The sequence below is a fragment of the Stegodyphus dumicola genome, chromosome 12 (genome assembly GCF_044657685.1).
Source record: "Stegodyphus dumicola isolate Sdum_Otavi_A_Nest chromosome 12, ASM4465768v1".
In the NCBI taxonomy this organism is placed as follows: Eukaryota; Metazoa; Arthropoda; class Arachnida; order Araneae; family Eresidae; genus Stegodyphus; species Stegodyphus dumicola.
Genome location: NC_140779.1, coordinates 71,366,104 through 71,385,537, shown reverse-complemented (window position 1 = coordinate 71,385,537; position 19,434 = coordinate 71,366,104). Strand labels below are relative to the sequence as shown.

The window sequence follows — 19,434 nt, the reverse complement described above, 5'->3', positions numbered from 1 at the left end:
GTGTTTCTTCCCACAAATCATACACGATGTTCGTTTTTTACATTTACCTATAACATGTTTTCTGTCTAAACATAAAAAGCAACTGCAACTATTTAGAACTGCCTTTTGCCTTTCCTCAGACGTCATCTTTCTTGCTTTCAAGCAATCACCAGATGCATGATTTCCAGCACAAAAAATACATCCAGTTGAATTTTGTTGAGATGTTGCTATTAGAGTAGAAGCAGAAGGTGTTTTTGAAAATTCTCCACGGTTTTTGAAACCAAAGTGTTTAGCATTCCCAGGCTTAGGAGTCTGATATTTAATAAAGCATTGAGTAGCTCTAGATACTCTCTCTTCACCTTCAATTTCATCGAGCAAAAATGAAAGCAAACCGTCTAAATCCATGCGATGTGTTGACGAATTTTTCTCTTTTTGCTCACTACTTTCAGATTCTCTCTGACTGTGATTAATAACTCGGAACTTTTGCCATGCTCTTAATGTATCATCTGGCAATGATGATTCGACTAGAGGATATAACATTGCCGCATATTTATCTCTACCAACACCCACAACTTCTAATGCTCTAAGTTTTGATTCTAAGTTATTATAGAGTTTTCGTAATGAAAATTTTGGCTGAGAGTTTTTTAATAATACTAATGAAAGTAGATCTCTAACATAGACTTCTATAAGAAGGTCTTCTTTCCCAAAACGCGGTTGCAGTTGTTGTAAAGCTTTACTATAACTTTCACCACCGGGCAGAATGCTTTTGATTAACTCTTCAGCAGATGACCCTTTTTCCATAGACTGCAATAAATATGAAAATTTATCATGATCATCTAAATTGGGATCAGTATCGATCTTTTTAAACTGGCCCCAAAATCATAACCAGCTTTTAATATTCCCATAAAAAATCGGGAGTTTAAGCTTAGGATAACGAATAGTAGCATTTTGAGTTAAGCTTTCATTAACCACAGAACCATTTTCCTTTTCAGCTAGAAGCGAAACTAATTTGCTTTCTACCATTCTCCACTTATCAATATAGCATTCCGACTCATGAAACTCATTATTTATCACAGTTTCATCTTTATCAATTTTAATCAATTCTTCTCTATAAGTCTGTTCTATTTCAATCATAGGTTTCCCTTTGTCCTTAACTAATTCAAGTTTCGAAATTTTTCCGTCTAAAGATAATCATTCTTCTCAAAATCATTTATAGTTCTTATAAACAATCTCCTAAAGTGAGATCATTTGCACTTCAAAATATCCATTATAAATAAATGAAAGAATTCTACTTACAGAAAACAGTCCTTCCAGCGGACGCCAAATGTTAAAAAATTCTCACCAAATTTGTTATCTCAAGAAACTATTTATTACTTGGAAATAACTATCTATATCTCTTTAGTTATTTATGACTCTACAATAATTAAATAATTCTTTTACTCATACTTTAAAATTAAAAAAAGAAAGTTACACCAACTCTCTAAAAAAAAAGAAAGAACATAGTATATTGCCATTCTCTGAAACATAAACTGTACAAAACATAGATAATAATATGAATAGATAATGAATTAAAAAAAAAACCCTATAGCGTAAAGAAAATGATTACATCTGCTTGAAGCTCGTGCAATATTACTCAGAAGCTGCAGTTAGGAAAAAATGTAAACAAAAATATTAGAGTCAAAATATTGTTCAAACACACTCTTTTAAAAATAATAAAAAACAGACCATCTTACAGCCTTGAAATTTAACATGCAAATATCTATTTAGCCCGATTCAAAATTGGTAAGCAAAGCACAGTTAATGAACAATCTTACATGGAGTCTGAAGCACGCTAGAAACATACACCACAAAATGCATAAAAGGTACATTATATGGCCGGTGTGTCAATTTAAATTGTTGATGTGGTTTCGCTGTTTGCATCAACAAATGAAAATGCCCCGAAGACCTACCTGGCATCATTTCACAACTCAATTCAACACAAGTTGTATGACTATCTTTATGAATGCAAGATGGTCACATAAATGAACTGCCCAACATGTGAGTCAGAAGTGATGACATAATTAAGACAATTTTGTTACCAGGCTTATACTATAACTATCAAAATGTCAGCAAATTTCAAAAGGATCACATCATAGTGAAAGTTGCCTTAGGTTTGTTCATCGGCAGCTTCCCTACTATCATTAACTCTTTAACTACGGCAGTTGTCAATAAGTGATTTACCCAGTCTGCCACATATTCCAGCCATCATCAACAGACGTTTTACAGTTAGCGGTTGTTGAGTAGCATTTTGTCTGTTGAGTAGCATTTCATCGTCAATGAGGAATTATAAAACAACAATCATTCAGCATTCATATTTATAAATACCAAATTGACTCCAAAATAAGCCAATTATAATATAATAAATAACTAAATACATAATACCATAAATACGCTGAAAAAAATCTTAATTTTGTTTTGCTTTCCGATTTCATATAATAAATAACATAATGTAAGCAAGCATTCTATCTGTCTGTATTTTTACATCACCAGCAATATAAAAAATGGAATTCTGTTCGGGCGTCTGGTGGTTATAATAGTTCTGTAGTCCCCCCTCCTTCCACCTTATTTTGAGAATTCAGTCGAAAAAGTGCATGTATGTTCATGCTCGTTGTCATTGGGATTTGTGTGCATTTTTATTCTTTTGAAATAATCTCAGTTTGTTTATGTCCATCAACACCTCACGTAAGCATGTCTGTAGTAAACCCCCAATAATATGTTTTCAAGATTTTGTATTAGTTCTAATAAGGTTGCTGCATCAAGATATTGTGTGCACTTTTGTTCTTCTGGAATAGTGTGGTTTATATAACTATATTGGATCAAACATCAACACCTAAAAACAAATGGGATTTGAAGTTGAAGATAATAGCGATGTCAATAGCAATGGTACAAATACTAGTGGAAGCTTATTATTGGGCTATTTTGAGAGTGGTGAGAAAAATATAGGGAATAATAATATAGACAAAGATGCAATCGAATCTAATAGTGAATCCAGCTATAGTAGTGGCCAGGATAATGCAAGTTTTCACTGGAGAGACTGTGAGGAATTTCAACTGGAAGCATTTAATTTTGACAGTGTAAGGTTGCAGGAGGAGTGAGTAATATGTTTGATGTGGATCACAATGCTGAAGAATATGATTATTTCACAAAATTTTTTATGTGAGCCAAGTACAAATAATTGCAAATGAAATCAATAGATATTATGCATTTTGTACAAGCTGATGCCTCAAGTGAAGAAAAGTACCATACCCAAATACTGGTCGAAAAATGCGATGATTTGAAAAAAAATCACTTAACAAATATACAACTCATGGCAGAAATGCACAAATTTTGAGATTTTTACGTTTTGGGAATAATGACAAAACAACCAGAAAACAAAGTGTTGAAAATTCGAAATGTGTTTGAAAATCTTAACGCCAAATTTTCTACATATTTTTCACCATTTCAAAAAAATATATATTGATGAGTTTGCCATGTTGTTCAAAAGCAGGTTATCATTCATGCAATATATTCCTTCAAAACAACATCGATTTGGACTAAAACTGCTTTTGCTGTGTGACTGTGTAACCAGAATTATTTTGAAAACTTTGATTTAGATTGGTTGCATCAGAGATATACCAGAAGTTGAAATACCTAGTGTCACAGGCGCTATAAAGAAAAAGCTCCTAGAAAATTATCAGGGGGAAAAAACCACTTCCTATAAACTGATAATTAGTACAACAGCTCAAAGATGGCAGCCTATTCGGTTGAAAATAGCACTGGTTCATGCAGAACGTCAAGAAAATTCGAAAGCATTTCCCAAAATTTACAACACTTAAGACGTGGTCGAAGCTAAAGAAATGCCCAAAATTTTGCTCTAAAGCAGAACAACAAAAGGGATTCGCATTTTATTTCCACATTTCACAAAGGAACACTGGTGGATAGTGGAAAAGTGAATCATGGAACCCAAGAAAGGATTATGAAACCACACTGTGTATTGGACTACGCCACAAATATGAGACTTGTCGATAAGGCTGACCTGCAGCTATTTTTTTTGTATTGTGTTCATAAAAGTGTGAAGTGGCATACAAATTTTTTTCACCTGTCCGACATCTCTATTTTGAATTCATGTAACACATTTCTAGTAAAAACAGGAAGCAATGACTTGTCATTGAAAAAAATTATTAGAAAGATTATACAAAAAATTTTATCAAAATGCAGAAGCATTACTCCAGTTCAGTCTCGTAGACAAAGTGGAGAATTGCTTGGCCAATTAGCAGCCAGTAATGAAAGACACTTTTTGGGCAATGTTCTGGAAGAAAGGGCCAAAGAATATTCCATGTTGTAGTTACACCACCAGAACTGAAAGAAAACATAGATGTGTGACAGTTTGGTGTCCAAAGTGTCAAGTAGGTTTCTGCGTTTGACATCATTTTAGAATATACCACAGTCAAAAAAAGCTTTTGATATTAGCCTTTTTTGTCATTTATAGTCTACATGAACATTTTATTTAGTCCAAGTTTACATGCTAGCAGTGTATGTTTGTAAATATGCATATAAAGTTTAGGCAAATATCAATAAATTGTTGCTATATGGTTTAAGTATATAATGTTGCCCTTATCTTTTTTTTATGATGCTTCCAACCTCTCTAAAGCTAAATATAATATGAATGAAGAATTTTTGCAAATTTTTGGGTTTGGTGGAGTAGTTGCATATAATTTTATCTGCAGTCTTTTAAAGAGTATTCACATCGCCTGGACATCACATCACCCACATCTCCTGGACATGTAATTGTCACATACTGCATGAAATTGACAGATGTTGTGCAATAACTCTTGATACCTAATCCATCACCTGCCATTAAATACTAAGCATAGACCAACAGCAAAACTTAACTGCTACCGTAGCTACAAAGCTTAGAATGGATTGGAACCAGATTGTTTTCAGTGATGGATCATTCTTTCTTAAGCTGAATAACAGAACTTAAATTTGAAGGAGGGTTGAACAAAACCACTTCACTGTACAGGCAGCATAAATCTACTATTAATGGCATTATCATTATGGAAGCATACTGTTATGAATTTTCAAATATAATTGATAGATAATTTTGGTGAAATTATATGCGAAATTGTATTTTTCTGTATTATGTAACATGAAAATCTAAAGTGATGATGGTTTGCCAGAAAAATGAAAATACAAAGAAAAGTCTAATACTGAGTAAAAAAGCTGTCTTGCTAAATTGGCGATGGTTTTGGCGACTGATTTTTGTTGCCAAATTCAGAAAGAAATCACCAAAAGTCACCAAACGTGGGAAACATTTGGCAACATTTGAGTCTGGTACCTGTATAACTGTAAAGATATTGTAACTGATTCCTATATTAGTTGTAACCATAGCTGGTCCTCGTATGCCTTCCTCCTAAAAGTACTACTAGAGACTTCTCGGCAACTGGAGGAAAATATATAAGACCAGAGACAGCATCAATTTCTTAGTGGTTAGTTGTAAGTTCAGAGCTGAATTTGGAGTAGTTATTTAACTCAGCACTAAGTCCTCTGCATCTCTGTTTAGCTCAGCGCTAAGTATTAAGATATCTCTGTGTGATCTTCCTCTTCAGATGCGTTTTGCATCGCGTTATGTTTAACATTGTTAGAAGTTTGAAATGTAACTACTGATTGCACTCTGTGATACTGTGGATGAGCTGCACTACTATATTTGTGGAAAGTTCTAGAGCTGTGAAGTATTTATTTTGGTAAAATATATTTTATCAAGCTATCATCAGTTCTGTGTGCATTCAATCTATTCCCAACCCATATGCACACAATAATATGATAGCCATTCATCTTTAGTGATCTTTCACAACAATGATGATATACATCAGTGACTTCCTATGACCTGTTATATTGTCAATGCTATTGTGCTCATTGGATCTATCTCAGAACCAGCAGATGCCATCTACAAATGGTGAATGTCTCCAACAAAAACCTATCCTAAAAATGCTTGCTTTGTTACTTCACCTGCCAGATCTTCAGACCTTTTCTCAATCAAATACTTATCAGATGTGTTACAACATTGGTTTTAATAATCTTATACCGTGCATGAACTTGCTGAGCACTTATACAATATGTAGGGGGTAAATCTGCACAATAGCATTTTATACTTGCACGAGTCATCACATACAACTATACACTATACTGATATGTAATGGTTCATGATATAACTTTGCTTAATAAATTAATTGATTGCTACTCAATACTAAACTCTGTTTTTGTCTTTTCATTGGTCATGCAAAATTTCATCATTATCAAATAACTTAGCTAGTTGTATAAAATTACATTTGTTTTGACATACATCGTATTTATAATTATTCTAGACATAGATACTAATTTCAAATACTGGCATTTTTTTATTATTTTAAATGATAAGTGACCATTAAAGATGCTACAAATGGGGGAATATAATAGAAAAATACTTAGTTTTAAGTTACATTTTATGATAATACTTAAAATATTACTACTTCAATAAAAAATCTTTAACGTATGGCAGCTTCCTCCATACTGATTAAATCTGCTCAAAGATACTTAGTTGAAATAATGCACTCATTTCAGAAAGTTGTTCGTTTATATAAAACCAGTAACACGGTGAACAACTGCATATTTATTAGATAATAACTGCACTGCAAAAAGTTTAATAGAAAAAACTTACCCATCAACGGTGCCATATTTGGTCAACAAATGAGTAGCTTCATCACGTGACATCCCGCTGTAAAACCAAGGCTGAATTGCATGAACACCAAATTCCATGGCTGGTCTAGCAGTGGGACTGGAGCTTACACTTTGTTGAGCGCTTCCTGGTGCTCGACAACAGGGCAGGCGGCGCTAAACAAACAATATATATATATAGCTGTTTATAAATATTTTGCTTTTGTTTTAAAAAAATGAGATTTTATGTACTAGGCATTATTCTTCAACAAATAAAAAAATCTGATGTGGACGGACACCATGACTTTATTGTACAGCCTATTAAATTATACACATTTTTAGCTGCATTTCATTTAAATTTATTTCTCCAAACTTTATTTGAGATATTTTTCTCAAAACTCAAAATATCTTCATTAAAAATTGTAAAATGCAGAAAAACATAAAACATCAAATACATTAAAACAGTTTTTTAAAAAAAATACAATTAAAATTAAGACTTTCTAAGCAAAAACAAGCAGTTTGGCCAGTGGGCAAAGAGGCAGATTTTTCAATGCACAAAACTGAAAGTTTACTTTTTGATCCACTCAGCAAAAAAGACATTGGACTTAGTGCATAAACTGACTGAATTCACTACTGTACTAAGAGTTTCAAATGTAAACAAATGGTTGCTTTATTAGACTTGGTAGCACTTAAACTTTTAAACTGCTGCTATTATGCTTAATTCTACAACTACTGCATTCAGATTAACTACAGGAACAAAAAGCTCAACCAGAACATAAGAAAAACATTATTCAATCACATTTAAAGGGGGGAAATGCAAAATTCATCAACAATATCAGAATAAATAAGCTGAGCTCTCCGAGCTGGGTAATACATTATAAATATAAACAGAAAGAAAATAATATCAGTAGATGGAGAAAATTTGGTGGAAAGCTAGAATAAAGGCATTTTCAAAGGAAAGACAGAAGTCTTTTTGTAAACATACATCTGAGAATTTTATGTAAAAAACTGTATCAGTGAAATTTATGTCGAAGTAATTTTTATATTCTTAACCCCTTCGTGCCGACTGTCATGTATACGTGCCAGCAACGAACACACTTATCTACTGGCCAACACGCAGGCGTGCCAGAGCATTGCTGCGTCTTCTACCGAATGTCACGTATTTGTGCCAGTACCTTGGAACGTTTTTCAAACTATAATTTCTGCCACAAGATGGCATTGTATGCCCATACGGTTTCAGATACATGCACATTAGACATTCTACTCGAAATGAGAGAAGCATGACTCACATACACGTATTTTTGATTATATAAACAAACGGGGAACTAAATGTTTCTGAATGGCGTGATTTATGACGTCTCTTTAAATCGCACTTTATTCGCACATGGTAGTTGTTTATTGTAAGTAGAAGTTTTATATGCGCTAAAGCGTTGAGTATTTCGGTTTACAGTTCAGTTTTTAGAAAATAATTAGATCTTGTTAGACGTGAATTCTTTCTGTTTTTACCGTTTCAATGTCGAAGCGTCGAAAATGTTTAACAGAGCATGAAATAGCAGAAATGATGCAAAATATTTCAGATATTGATTCTGAAATTCTGATATTCTGATATTGATTCTGAAAGATTAACTGAAAGACATTTTCCAAAACTTTGTTCAGAAGAGACTGATAAGAAAATGAGACGATGGTGCTTCGTTTGTTCACATTCCCGGAAAAATCCTCCAAAACAGCAAATGAGTTATTAAGAGTTCAAAGGAATGTAATGTAGGAATGTGTGTAGATCCCTGTTTTAAAATTTTTCATACGAAAAGAGAATTTTAAGTAATATATTTAGTTTTTAGATGTATAATGTTAAAAGTCATAAAATGGTGAGTAATTAAAATAAAATGTGTAAAATATGCATTTAAACAAGAAATAAGGTAATTAAAGAATATATATAAAAATATCTATAAAGCAGAAGCCGTTTAAATACTCTATAGAGCATTATTAAACAATGCATTGATATTTCGGAAATTTCATGGATTTAGGCTTAGTAGCAAAAAAGCCCCCGGCCCTGGAGAGACACTCGCGGAAGACACTGCCGGCCTCCGCGATAAGCGCGCGTTTTCGCTACCCGGCTCAAAGGGGTTAAACATGAGGGGAAGAATAAATGCATAGTTTATGACACCTCCAGCAATAAGGATTTCTCTAAACTGATTTCTATACTAATTCTAGCCTTTTCATTCCATATGTGGGCAGTTGGGTTAATAATGCTGCAAAAAGTCCTAAATTGAAATTTTGGACTTGCTAAAAACTTTTTATTTTCTTTAGCCCATTTTCATTTTCGATGTACAAAACTTTTTATTTTCTTTAGCCCATTACTATATTTTCATTTTCAATGTTAGAAAATCTTTATACATGCTATTTTTAAACTATGCCTGCTCTGTACTGATTTTGCTTGCTTGTTGCATGGACTGTAAAAAACTGGTTGCAAAGTGCATTTAAGTTTGAACGCAGTTTGAAAAGTTCCTGACAAATAAATTCTTAAAAAATGTCACATAGTTTTTTTAATTAATTAATTTCACAAATTCAAAATGAATAGTAAAAGACAGTGGAATATGCACTCAAAAGTAGAGATTTATCTAAGGCATTAAATTTTTAAATTTGCTGCGATTCACAGTCTACATTTACTATAAAAAAAGATTCCTGATGTGGGTGAATAACTCTTAAATAATCTCAGCAGCAATAACATAAATTTATTTCTTCCTTAAGAATATGTTATAAATGTAATGTACTTCAGTTAAAAAGTTCATTATCAATTTGTGTCATTATGTATTATCATAAATTGCTATAAAATTCGATTTGATATGCAAAATTTCCTGAAATCAAAATTTTGTTTGTTTACATTCAGACTTTAATATAGAATACAGAAATTGGCAAGTTAAGTGATTGTGGATTATTAGAATTCTACTGCTAATAGGAATGTCCCATGTAATGTAGACAGGGTTCGTACATGGAAATTAAGGACTTTTAAGGACCATTAATGGAAAAAATTAAGGACCTATGAGCAAATGGGAACTGAATAAATTCAATTAAAAACATTATTCTATGCCTGAATTTCACTTTTGTAATACCATCCTAAAAATAAAATAGATACCTTAGTATACATTATTACTAAACATGAATTAATTAACATAATTATTAATAAGTTTGCCAATAAAATAAACTTTATGCAATAATTTATCAAGTAGCATTAAATATTTTACACTTAATAATAGTTGTGCATATTTGAAAGAAGATAAGTGACATTTATGTTTCACTAATAGTTAGCTTTATGCTGATTTTTTTATCTCATTTTGTCACATACTTGATCAGTCTAGAGGTTTAGTAAATAGCAGGTATTAGATTTTATGTCAAGCGGCATAGGTTAAAACGAGAAGTAAGATCATTATTAGCATGATTCATAACAAAAGACTGAATGTTGTCACCGCTACTGATTGTCCAGAGAGAGACATGCTGATTCGAATAAACCTGAAAGGCCTGATGAAGGCACGGTTGGCAAGTTTTGAAATTTAGTCAGGCTCTGTTTGATGCAGTTAGTCTCATCGCTTTGTGTAGAGGGTTGCAACCCAGTTATAACCTATTAGGTTATAACCAACCCAGTAGCAACCCATTAGGGGTTGCAACCCAGTTAATATACTTTCAGGTTCCAATAAGCCATTAAAGCAACCAGAGGTGATAAGTTGTCTTTCTATAATTACCTGCCCAAATGATAAGATCAAAAGCATTTTTTATATTTTCCATGCTTATGTGTAGTGAAAAGCAAATAAAATAAAGGGAAGGTAAACATGCTAAGAAAAAGATTCTAGTGTCAGGAGTAAAACATTCAAATATTATGTTTTCATTGTTCTTCCAGACCAAAAAATAAGAAATTTATCGCAAACTTTCTGTAAAATACATCCATTACGTGTTGATACCATGGAGATATTTTTCATTTTGTCACATATTTCTCGAATCTTCTAGAATCGTGGGTCTATAAATCTTACTTTCAAATCCTTCTAAACTTTCCAACCTGCAATGTCTAAAACATTAAAAAATTATCCCTACCAATTCTGTAACAGCAAAAAGACAGAAATATTTTGGAAAAAAAGGAGGTAAAATGTGTAAAATTAATTTTATAGAGAAAACTGATGCATTTTCAGAATATTATGAGACAATTACATGGGAAAAACACTTACTACAAAAAAATTAAAAAGAAGACATTTTTAATTAATTATAGCTAATTTTTCTTTTGCTAAGAGCTGTTTCGTAAATTATGCTTTATAGCATTACACCTTGTGTATTTTTCAGATTCAAACTATTGTATAATAAGTTGCTAAAATGAAACTTTATAATATGACAGCAAAAAATAAAAATGTTTTATTTTAATGTCCTTTTTTAATATAATTTCAATATGTTACTATTATTTTATGAAATTTATCAATGTTATGATGTTTTAAAAAAAATCGTCGACAAATTTTCAGATCTCAGAATTAAAATTTTCTATAGAAACTGATCTTAAAATCTCCAAAATGTAGACAAGTCGTCAAATTTAGAACTGTTTAATTAAAGCATTCACATCCCCAAAAGCGAAACCTTGTTTAAGAGCTCTTTATTAGGAAAAATGAATTTCCAAATGCTTATGTTTCACTTCTTGCTTATAGACTCGAATATCCCATCATTTATATTATAAATAGAAACAAATTATAACCCATGAAGCCATTCAAAAGATAACCCATATATGTCAGTGAATCGCCAAAAATATTCCTCCAAAATGCTAATTCACACTCAAACTGGCAGATCCAGAAATGCGGGATTCTCCTCATAACGGATCAAGTGCTGGAGACAGAAGCCCATTCGTCGTTTCTGATGATCAAGGGTCAGTTGTTTTGGTACCTATGCCGCCCACACATTTCTGTACCCCAGATGTTTGTGGATAATGGTGTTAACCGTTCCTTTACTCAGGTTGAGTTCGTGACTGATTTCACAGGCCGTAACCCTTCGATTAGCTTGGATCATTTCATTAACGGAGGCAATGGAATCATTAGTGATCACTTTGTTTGCTTGGCCCGGTCTCGGCAGATCCAATGTCATTTGCCGCCCTTCACGAAAACTTTTACACTATTTGTTTACAGACGTATGACCTAAACAGTGGTCGCCATACACTGTCACCATTTTTCGATAGATGTCCGCATTACGCTCACCTTCCGCAACCAGAAACCATACTACCCTGTGATGTTCTGGTCTATGCGCATTCATGGATAACACGACTTTCCTTTCGTACAATTTAATTGCCTATAAACTGGTTTCACGGTTAAATGCCATCTGAGATGCATACATCATACCGCCCTTTATATACTTGTGGCGCTGATATCGATGCATTCCTTCTGACGTTATCGCACATGTCCACTTTTCATTTGGCAACCCTTATATATAAATATATCTTTTAAAGTTTAGTTAGTTTGCCTTCCATTATATACATATGTTATGTTTGCTATTTATATATTATTATTACATTAGAAAATATGAACTTTTTTATATTTAGTACATCTTGATTAGGTAATTTTAAAGATATGAGCGAGTTTTAATTTATTATTTAAGTGTAAGCAATTCCCATTTGATGTAAAAACTAGAAAGCAAAAAATGCAAACACAACTCAAAAAGATCTGAGCTGTAATCCAAAAGATACACTTATCTGCATAACCCTTGGCCTTGAGGTGTGCAGGTTATCAGAATTCTGCTGCCCCTTTTTAGTACGACAATCACAGACTCTTATGTTTCAGACTAAATATCATGAGATACAGGTATGAACAAATATTGCACCCATTCTACAATTATTACACAGTTTTCAAAGCATGACAAAAGAGTAAAAGTCACATTTTCCCATTAAAGTACATTACATATTTTAGCAAATGATACCATGTTGTGAGATAAAAGCTTACCAACACACTTTATAATCCTCATTAACCTATTTAACTCACATAATCAAAACAAATAGATTCAGAAAATGATGAAAAATTTACACCATAAATTCCTTCGTCCAGGGTTCGTACACATTTCCTTACATGAAAATTAAGGACTTTTAAGGACCATCAGAGAAAAAATTAAGGACTTATCAGCAAACAAAAAAACGAATAGAATAAAGCAATTATCTATACAACCGACTTCATGCTTGCAATTTCACTTTAAGAAACTAACAGAAGTGTGTATTATGCACTATTATTAAATTCAATTTAATACTTACCATAAAACAATTTTGAAAATTAAACTAACTCCCTACAAGTTATGAAGCAGATAACATTATATTAGGAACATAATTTCTTGAAAAACATGTATAAGTGTATTTTACACTAATAACAGTCACTATTTTAGAGATTTACATGATTATTATTTAACTTATTTGATATTTATTTAAACACAGTCAACTACTATTATAATCACAATGTAAGAATATTTTGCAGATTAAAATAACTGATTTGTAAACATACAATTTATTTCCTTGGTTTTTTGAAAGATACGAGAATAATAAACTGTTCAATAAAAGATACAAAACATTTGTGCTTTTTTTAAATCTGAACTCTTTTCAGCTATTTTAACATCTAATTTATTTATGTCTATTTCCTTTTCTTTAACTATTCTTCTAAGTTCATTTGCTTTGATAAACAAATCAATGTTCCTGCTGGTCTCAGTTCATCTGCTAAAGCATCTACTTCTTCATTAATATCTTTAATGTCCCTTTGAAGAAATTTTTTCTTCTGCTTCATATAATCAATTTCTTCCTCAATAATATTTCGTTTCCTCTTTGAATTTTCAGATTTAGTTAAAGATTTTTGTTCTTCTAAATACTGCATATATTTAGACCTTGCAGAAGCTGCTGCTGATCTCATTTCTTTATTAATTTCGATATTAAGAACACCTCCAGAAAATTTTATGTAATCAAATACTGTGCGTTGAAAACTGCATGATGAGTCACTTTAATTTTCAATTTCAATTGCTTTATTTACAGAGAAGCCCCTTTCCACAGAGGCCTGTTCATGAGACAAGATAAGAATACTTGTCACAGTGAATACTTGAATAGTGAAAGTATACATTTTATATATATATACATACATACAGTACAAAGTCCGAGATCCGGACATCCAATATCTGGAATGATCTAAAATCCGGACCTCAAAGCCACCACCAACCAATTTTTTAGGGCTTTTTTGAAGGGAAGGGGTATACTTTACGCACGTTCATTAGATTTTTTTCCTCATCATAAAAAAAAACACGCCGGAAATCCCAATTCTTAATCTCAGTTTGGCGCTAAATAAAATATCTCATTATTGAAGAAATAATTATTTTAGCATAAATTTGTGTGATTAGTAACTTGACTCCATAGCTGCGTATCTGCTTGGCATAATCTCAAACCGAAACATTTGTTAATTTTACACCAACTAATATTTCATATCCTTGATGCCGAAATCGCGAATCATTATTTATTGTATTTTACCTCCATCACCGCATGTTTATCAACGGATGACAACCTGAGTGATGACTCATGCAGCGACGCCAAATAACAGAGTATTAACCGATTACAGATTTAAGTTTAATGCACTAAAATGCTGACAAGGGGAGATTTAGCAGAAATTTCTTTCCTTATGCTAAAAATAGATTTTGTTAATGATACTCATAGGACAAACGATTATATTTAGTGCTATTTGAATTAAGAATAACTGATTTGTTATTCACATAAAGCCAGAACCAGCGCCAGAGCTCGCATGGCCGCACCAGGCGGCAGAATTTAGCGAAGTTAAACAGAAGTTTTTCATTGTGATGACAATGCCCAATCATCAATCAATTAACGGAGGGCGAAATCTGTAGTATGGTTCTAAATGCAGAAAATACAGCTACCAATAGTGAAGAAAGTAACGAGAGGTTACTGAACGAGAAAAAATTTTGATTGACAAGTTATTCGGAATTCTCGACACAGCAATTACAGGACTTGAACAATGGAACTTAATAACTGAACAAGAAATTATATGTCTATAGTATTAGTCTAACGTATTAGTACAGAAAACAAATCAAACAACTCACATTGAAAGAAATGTTTAATAAAGTAAACATATAAATATTAAGCTCTTTTCTTTTGTAAATTTTGATACCCTTTAAATCATAAATGCTTCATTATTTCATAAATCACGATTTCATATTTTCACTTTTATAATTCCTACGTGCCATCTTAGTAGATTTAAAATGATCTAATATCTGGAAAAATCTCAAATCTGGGATCGCCGAATTGATTGCGTAGTATTTAAAGAACTGGCAGACGAGGCAGTTTTACTTCCATTTTTATTTCCAATTGATATTTGTGGCCACAATCACTTGGCACTCTAGTCATGCCTTTCCACAGAAGATTTACATTTCTGATATTGTTGGGATAGAAAGCAAGCCAGCAAAATTACATATTAGCAGAGTAGAGAGCAAAAACTGAAGTGCGTAGTTATGAAAGATGGAAGCACGCAAAGAGAAAAGTTTTGGTTTACAATTCGGTATTGGTCGTCAAGAGGCATCTGGTATTAACGGTTACGTAAGATCGCATGATTAATTTGAATGACGCAATGCAGATAAGTTATTACGATTTTAGAATAGAGAGGAAGAATTAATGTTTATAGTTATAATTCTGATTCATACATTTTTATCTTACATATTTCCCCCCTTCAAAAAGAAAAAGGCGTAGCGACAGAGAAGCCTTTTTAAAGAGAAAGAGTTAAAGCACTAGCAAATGTAAAAAAAAACATAAATCATAAAATTTTTGTCCTGTAAAGTATAATTTATAAATATCAATTTTTTTTAAATAAATTTTTAATTTTTAAAGTCCTATTGAATTTTTCAGCATTTCAGTCCAAAAGTCTTTTTGTTCGAGAATTCACATAATCATAATTCTTCAGGGAAGGTTCTTGTTATTACAGAATATCACAAAAACTTTTACATAATCATTACTTATAGTTAAATGTAATGCACATAAATATTTATGATACTTATTTCTATACTGATAAATTATAATTTAACATCATAAATAATAGGATTAATATTTTCAGAATTTATGGTTTCACCGTTATCATCTTTCATTTACAATTCCTGATTTTACCAAACTGGAAGCCTCGCAATACTTCTAAACAAACATATCCATCAATAGGGCTGTCCTCTTGAGCTAACCAGTGTGTTTGTTCTCTGCACTAGTGGCTCAGGGTGCCTAGACAGTTACTTGAAAAGGCCTCCGTTCCTTGCATTAAGGTAACTGGCCTTTGAGAACTGCACTAATACATTCCATAATAAAAAAAAATATAATAATAATAATATAAAAAATTTACATGCATTCATAAAATGAGAGCCTCCAACATTATCTTGCATGAAGAGGGTAAAAGGAACAACTGTACAGAGGTAATTGCAGGCCTCTGTTGAAGGAACCAGTACACCCTCATCATACTATACTTAACACACAATAACCCATAAATTTTAACATGCATTTACCATAATTTTATATTACGTATCTGTAACAATTTCACTTATTTTTTACACCTACTTCATTTTTAGAATAATTATAAAATTTGTATTCAAAATTCTCAACAAAATTTCAAAAACATAAAAACTTATCTTAATATCCTTCCCTATGAATAATTTAAATAGCTTAAAACTCGTTACTTAATTTGCTCGCACATAATTATGAAAAATTAGAAAAATTAATGAACAAGAATTTCAGATTTTCTCAAAACAAATTGCAGAATTTTTAACGAAAGTTGAAAATGAAAACTATAGAATTCGCAGCATATTAAATGATTTAGTTCCTGAGTTAGATTCACATGAATGTAACAATTTTTGAGCTGTTGAAAAAGCAGAAGCCTTCGCACATACTTGCAAACACTTAACTCAGATCGACCTTGAACCAACTGTAATGCTGAATTCCTAAACGGCAATTCACTGATGATTTCTTTTTCACTAGGCATTTGAACTTCTCAATTTATCAAGAGATTACTTTCAATCTGTAAACACTACACGAGATTATTTTTTTGAAGCACTTGCAAAACACCAGAGCAGAAGAATGATCTGTTATTTTTTAAACACTGAAAAAACAAACTTGATGATTCACTTCTTTCACATTATCTTGGATTTATCACAAAACGATGATTTGAAGAGCTGAATTAAATTTTCCATTGAGGTTTCAGGCTGCAGGAAACTATCCTACCGGCTGCACCATATTATTGAAGGGGGATATGTAAGATACAATAAAATATGTTAGCTGTTTCAAAAAAATAATTGACGACCTCAAAATTAACATTCTAAATTTGGTAATCTGCCCCTAAATTCATCTCTTCTCACAGGTTCCAGACTTTTCTACCTTATGTAACGTTTTAATGCAGATGCCTCTCGTCCAATCAAATTAATTCTAAACCAAAACTGTGAACTGAAACTTCAGTCTTCTTGCTATAAATGTACTTTTTTACCGCATAGCTTTCCTGCTGGCAAGACGCTCTTAAACCATGCTGCTGCTTACTTGTTTAAGATGACGTCGTACTTCAAAATGGGAGTTATTCTATTCAAATATAATTAGGAAATATCTTGCCTGAAAAAGGATGATATGCATGGAAAAAATAAAGATTGTGATTTTTCAAGATATGTTATGCTAAATTGCATCATCATGCTTTCCACTCTGCCACCTTCAAACCACAGTTTCATTACATATATATATATAATACGGAATGTATATTTTCAGTTAAACTTCTACCCAATAACTTTAGTAATTCATGAAAGTTAATTTTGCGTCTAGTTAATTCAGGAAAATTAGTTTCAATTAGTTGTTTTCAGCTTTAAAAATATTAAAAAATTTTTAATTAGTTATTTTCAACTAATAATTGTATTGCCATTAGCAAAAATAATGCATTACTATCAACAGCATAGGATTAAACCAAATACTTAATTGTCTATTGAAGCTTCAAAACGTATTTCCGAACTTCACTTTTTCTCGGCTAGCGTTACCGAATTTGCCCTTGGCGACCTAAAATCGAAATGGAGCCAACAGATTTCCCGCGAAATCGATAACAGATGCTCTGTAGAAATAAACTCATAATCCCGATATCCCATAAATATAGTATGTGCAAAGGAGAATAAACTCCGTAGAAGGTGATAAAAAATTAATTTATGGCTTAATTGAAACAAACACAGAAATTAAGCTAAGTAAAACCGTGTAAAAACAAATTGAAATGATGAAACGAAACTTAATTTTCATGTGAATTTTCAGCGCGGACTCTCCCATTCTAGAAATTTCAATTTGTTTCAGACAAAGACCACATTTAAGGATTGCCATCCATCAATATCCAGTCTTCGTAATCAGCTTGATGAAGCCACAGTTTATTGAAAATGCACTTTCCAGGCATCTCGTTCCTATTGGCGTCGGAAGGGTTGTGGCCTTCCAGGTTGGGATTGCTCTAATTTTGGCAAATATTTTCAGAATCCCCCCCTTATTTTTCTCGAGCACCTTCATCACCACTTTCGCCTCTTAAAGAACTTCCGGCTTCATGCTTTCGTCACAATCTGCCTAAATTTATGGATAACACCTGTTTCGAAAGATTGGGTGAATAGCCAATCAGACACCGATACTTTCGTTCGGGTAGTTTAACAGATTGGTTAAGAGCCGTGTAATTTTAATTTCATATTCATGAGAAATCGTAATTCACACTTAGAATGGCAATCATTAGAAATGATAAGAAATGTCAAATGAGCAAAATTAAGGACCGTTTATTCATTTTGGCCAAAATTAAGGACTTTTAAGGACCAAAAATCATTTTTGAAAAAATTAAGGACTTTTAAGGACCGTACGAACCCTGCTCGTCTGAATAAAAGAGAAAAAAATCATCTTTTTATACAATAAAATGCAACTGATTTTCTCTAAAGTTTGAAATCCTGTGATTTATTAAATGTATGAGGGGCACATCAACTAAAAGTTTATATGGGTTATTATTCTTCCACATAAATCATCATGATGAAAAAATTTTTATTTCCCTTGTGAATGTGATGTCCTAGATACCAAACTACTATGATACTATATTCTGACATTCTCATCACATATAAAATTTCTGAAGACCAAAATGTCTCTTAAGAACATGCAATACTGAAGAATAGACATGAAATAATACCCCTGGTGATTTTTCCATTTAATTAGTACCATCAGTACATTCAAAAGTTCATGAAAAAATGGATTTCAAAAATAAAATGACATATACAAATAATGTCTAAAAGTAAATGACAAATGATTTCAATTTGAGACTGTGTCATAGAAATCAATTCATTTATTACTTCAGAATTTTAAGGCCAAATTTTACATATTCTGAACAGTTAAACTAGCTTGTAAACAGCCATTTTGATCATCTGACTATAAGAATGTGCAACAAATGTTACAGTTACCTTCCAAGTATGACCTTCTGCAGCAGCTATGGCTTTAGCCTCTCGTGGATCTTCCACAATTCGACTTTGGGAACCCGTAAAATCCATTGCCACACGTGGTTTCATTGGAGTGTAATCCTAGAAATATAAGACCAGAATTATAGATACATAACAGTATAATACACACCTATGTTATCCTCTGGTTTTAAAGTTAGAACATGCTTCTTACACCAAAAAATTTAATAGCAAATATATGTATATTCAAAAAATTTCAAAATCTAAAATGAAACTTCATAAGAAAAGAGATTT

General features: G+C 32.1%; 1 protein-coding gene across 7 annotated transcripts in view; it reads right to left on the bottom strand.

Annotated features, from left to right (window-relative positions):
- LOC118194145 (growth factor receptor-bound protein 14-like) overlaps positions 1 to 19,434 on the bottom strand; it is a 248,475-nt gene that overhangs the window by 18,572 nt on the left and 210,469 nt on the right. For all 7 annotated transcript variants that reach the window (XM_085806550.1, XM_085806547.1, XM_085806546.1 and 4 more), the window contains 2 exons: positions 19,147 to 19,263; positions 6,695 to 6,867 (listed from right to left, as the gene is read on the bottom strand). In XM_085806550.1, coding sequence (XP_085662676.1) covers positions 6,695 to 6,867; positions 19,147 to 19,263 — 290 coding nt within the window. The remainder of the gene's footprint in view (positions 1 to 6,694; positions 6,868 to 19,146; positions 19,264 to 19,434) is intronic.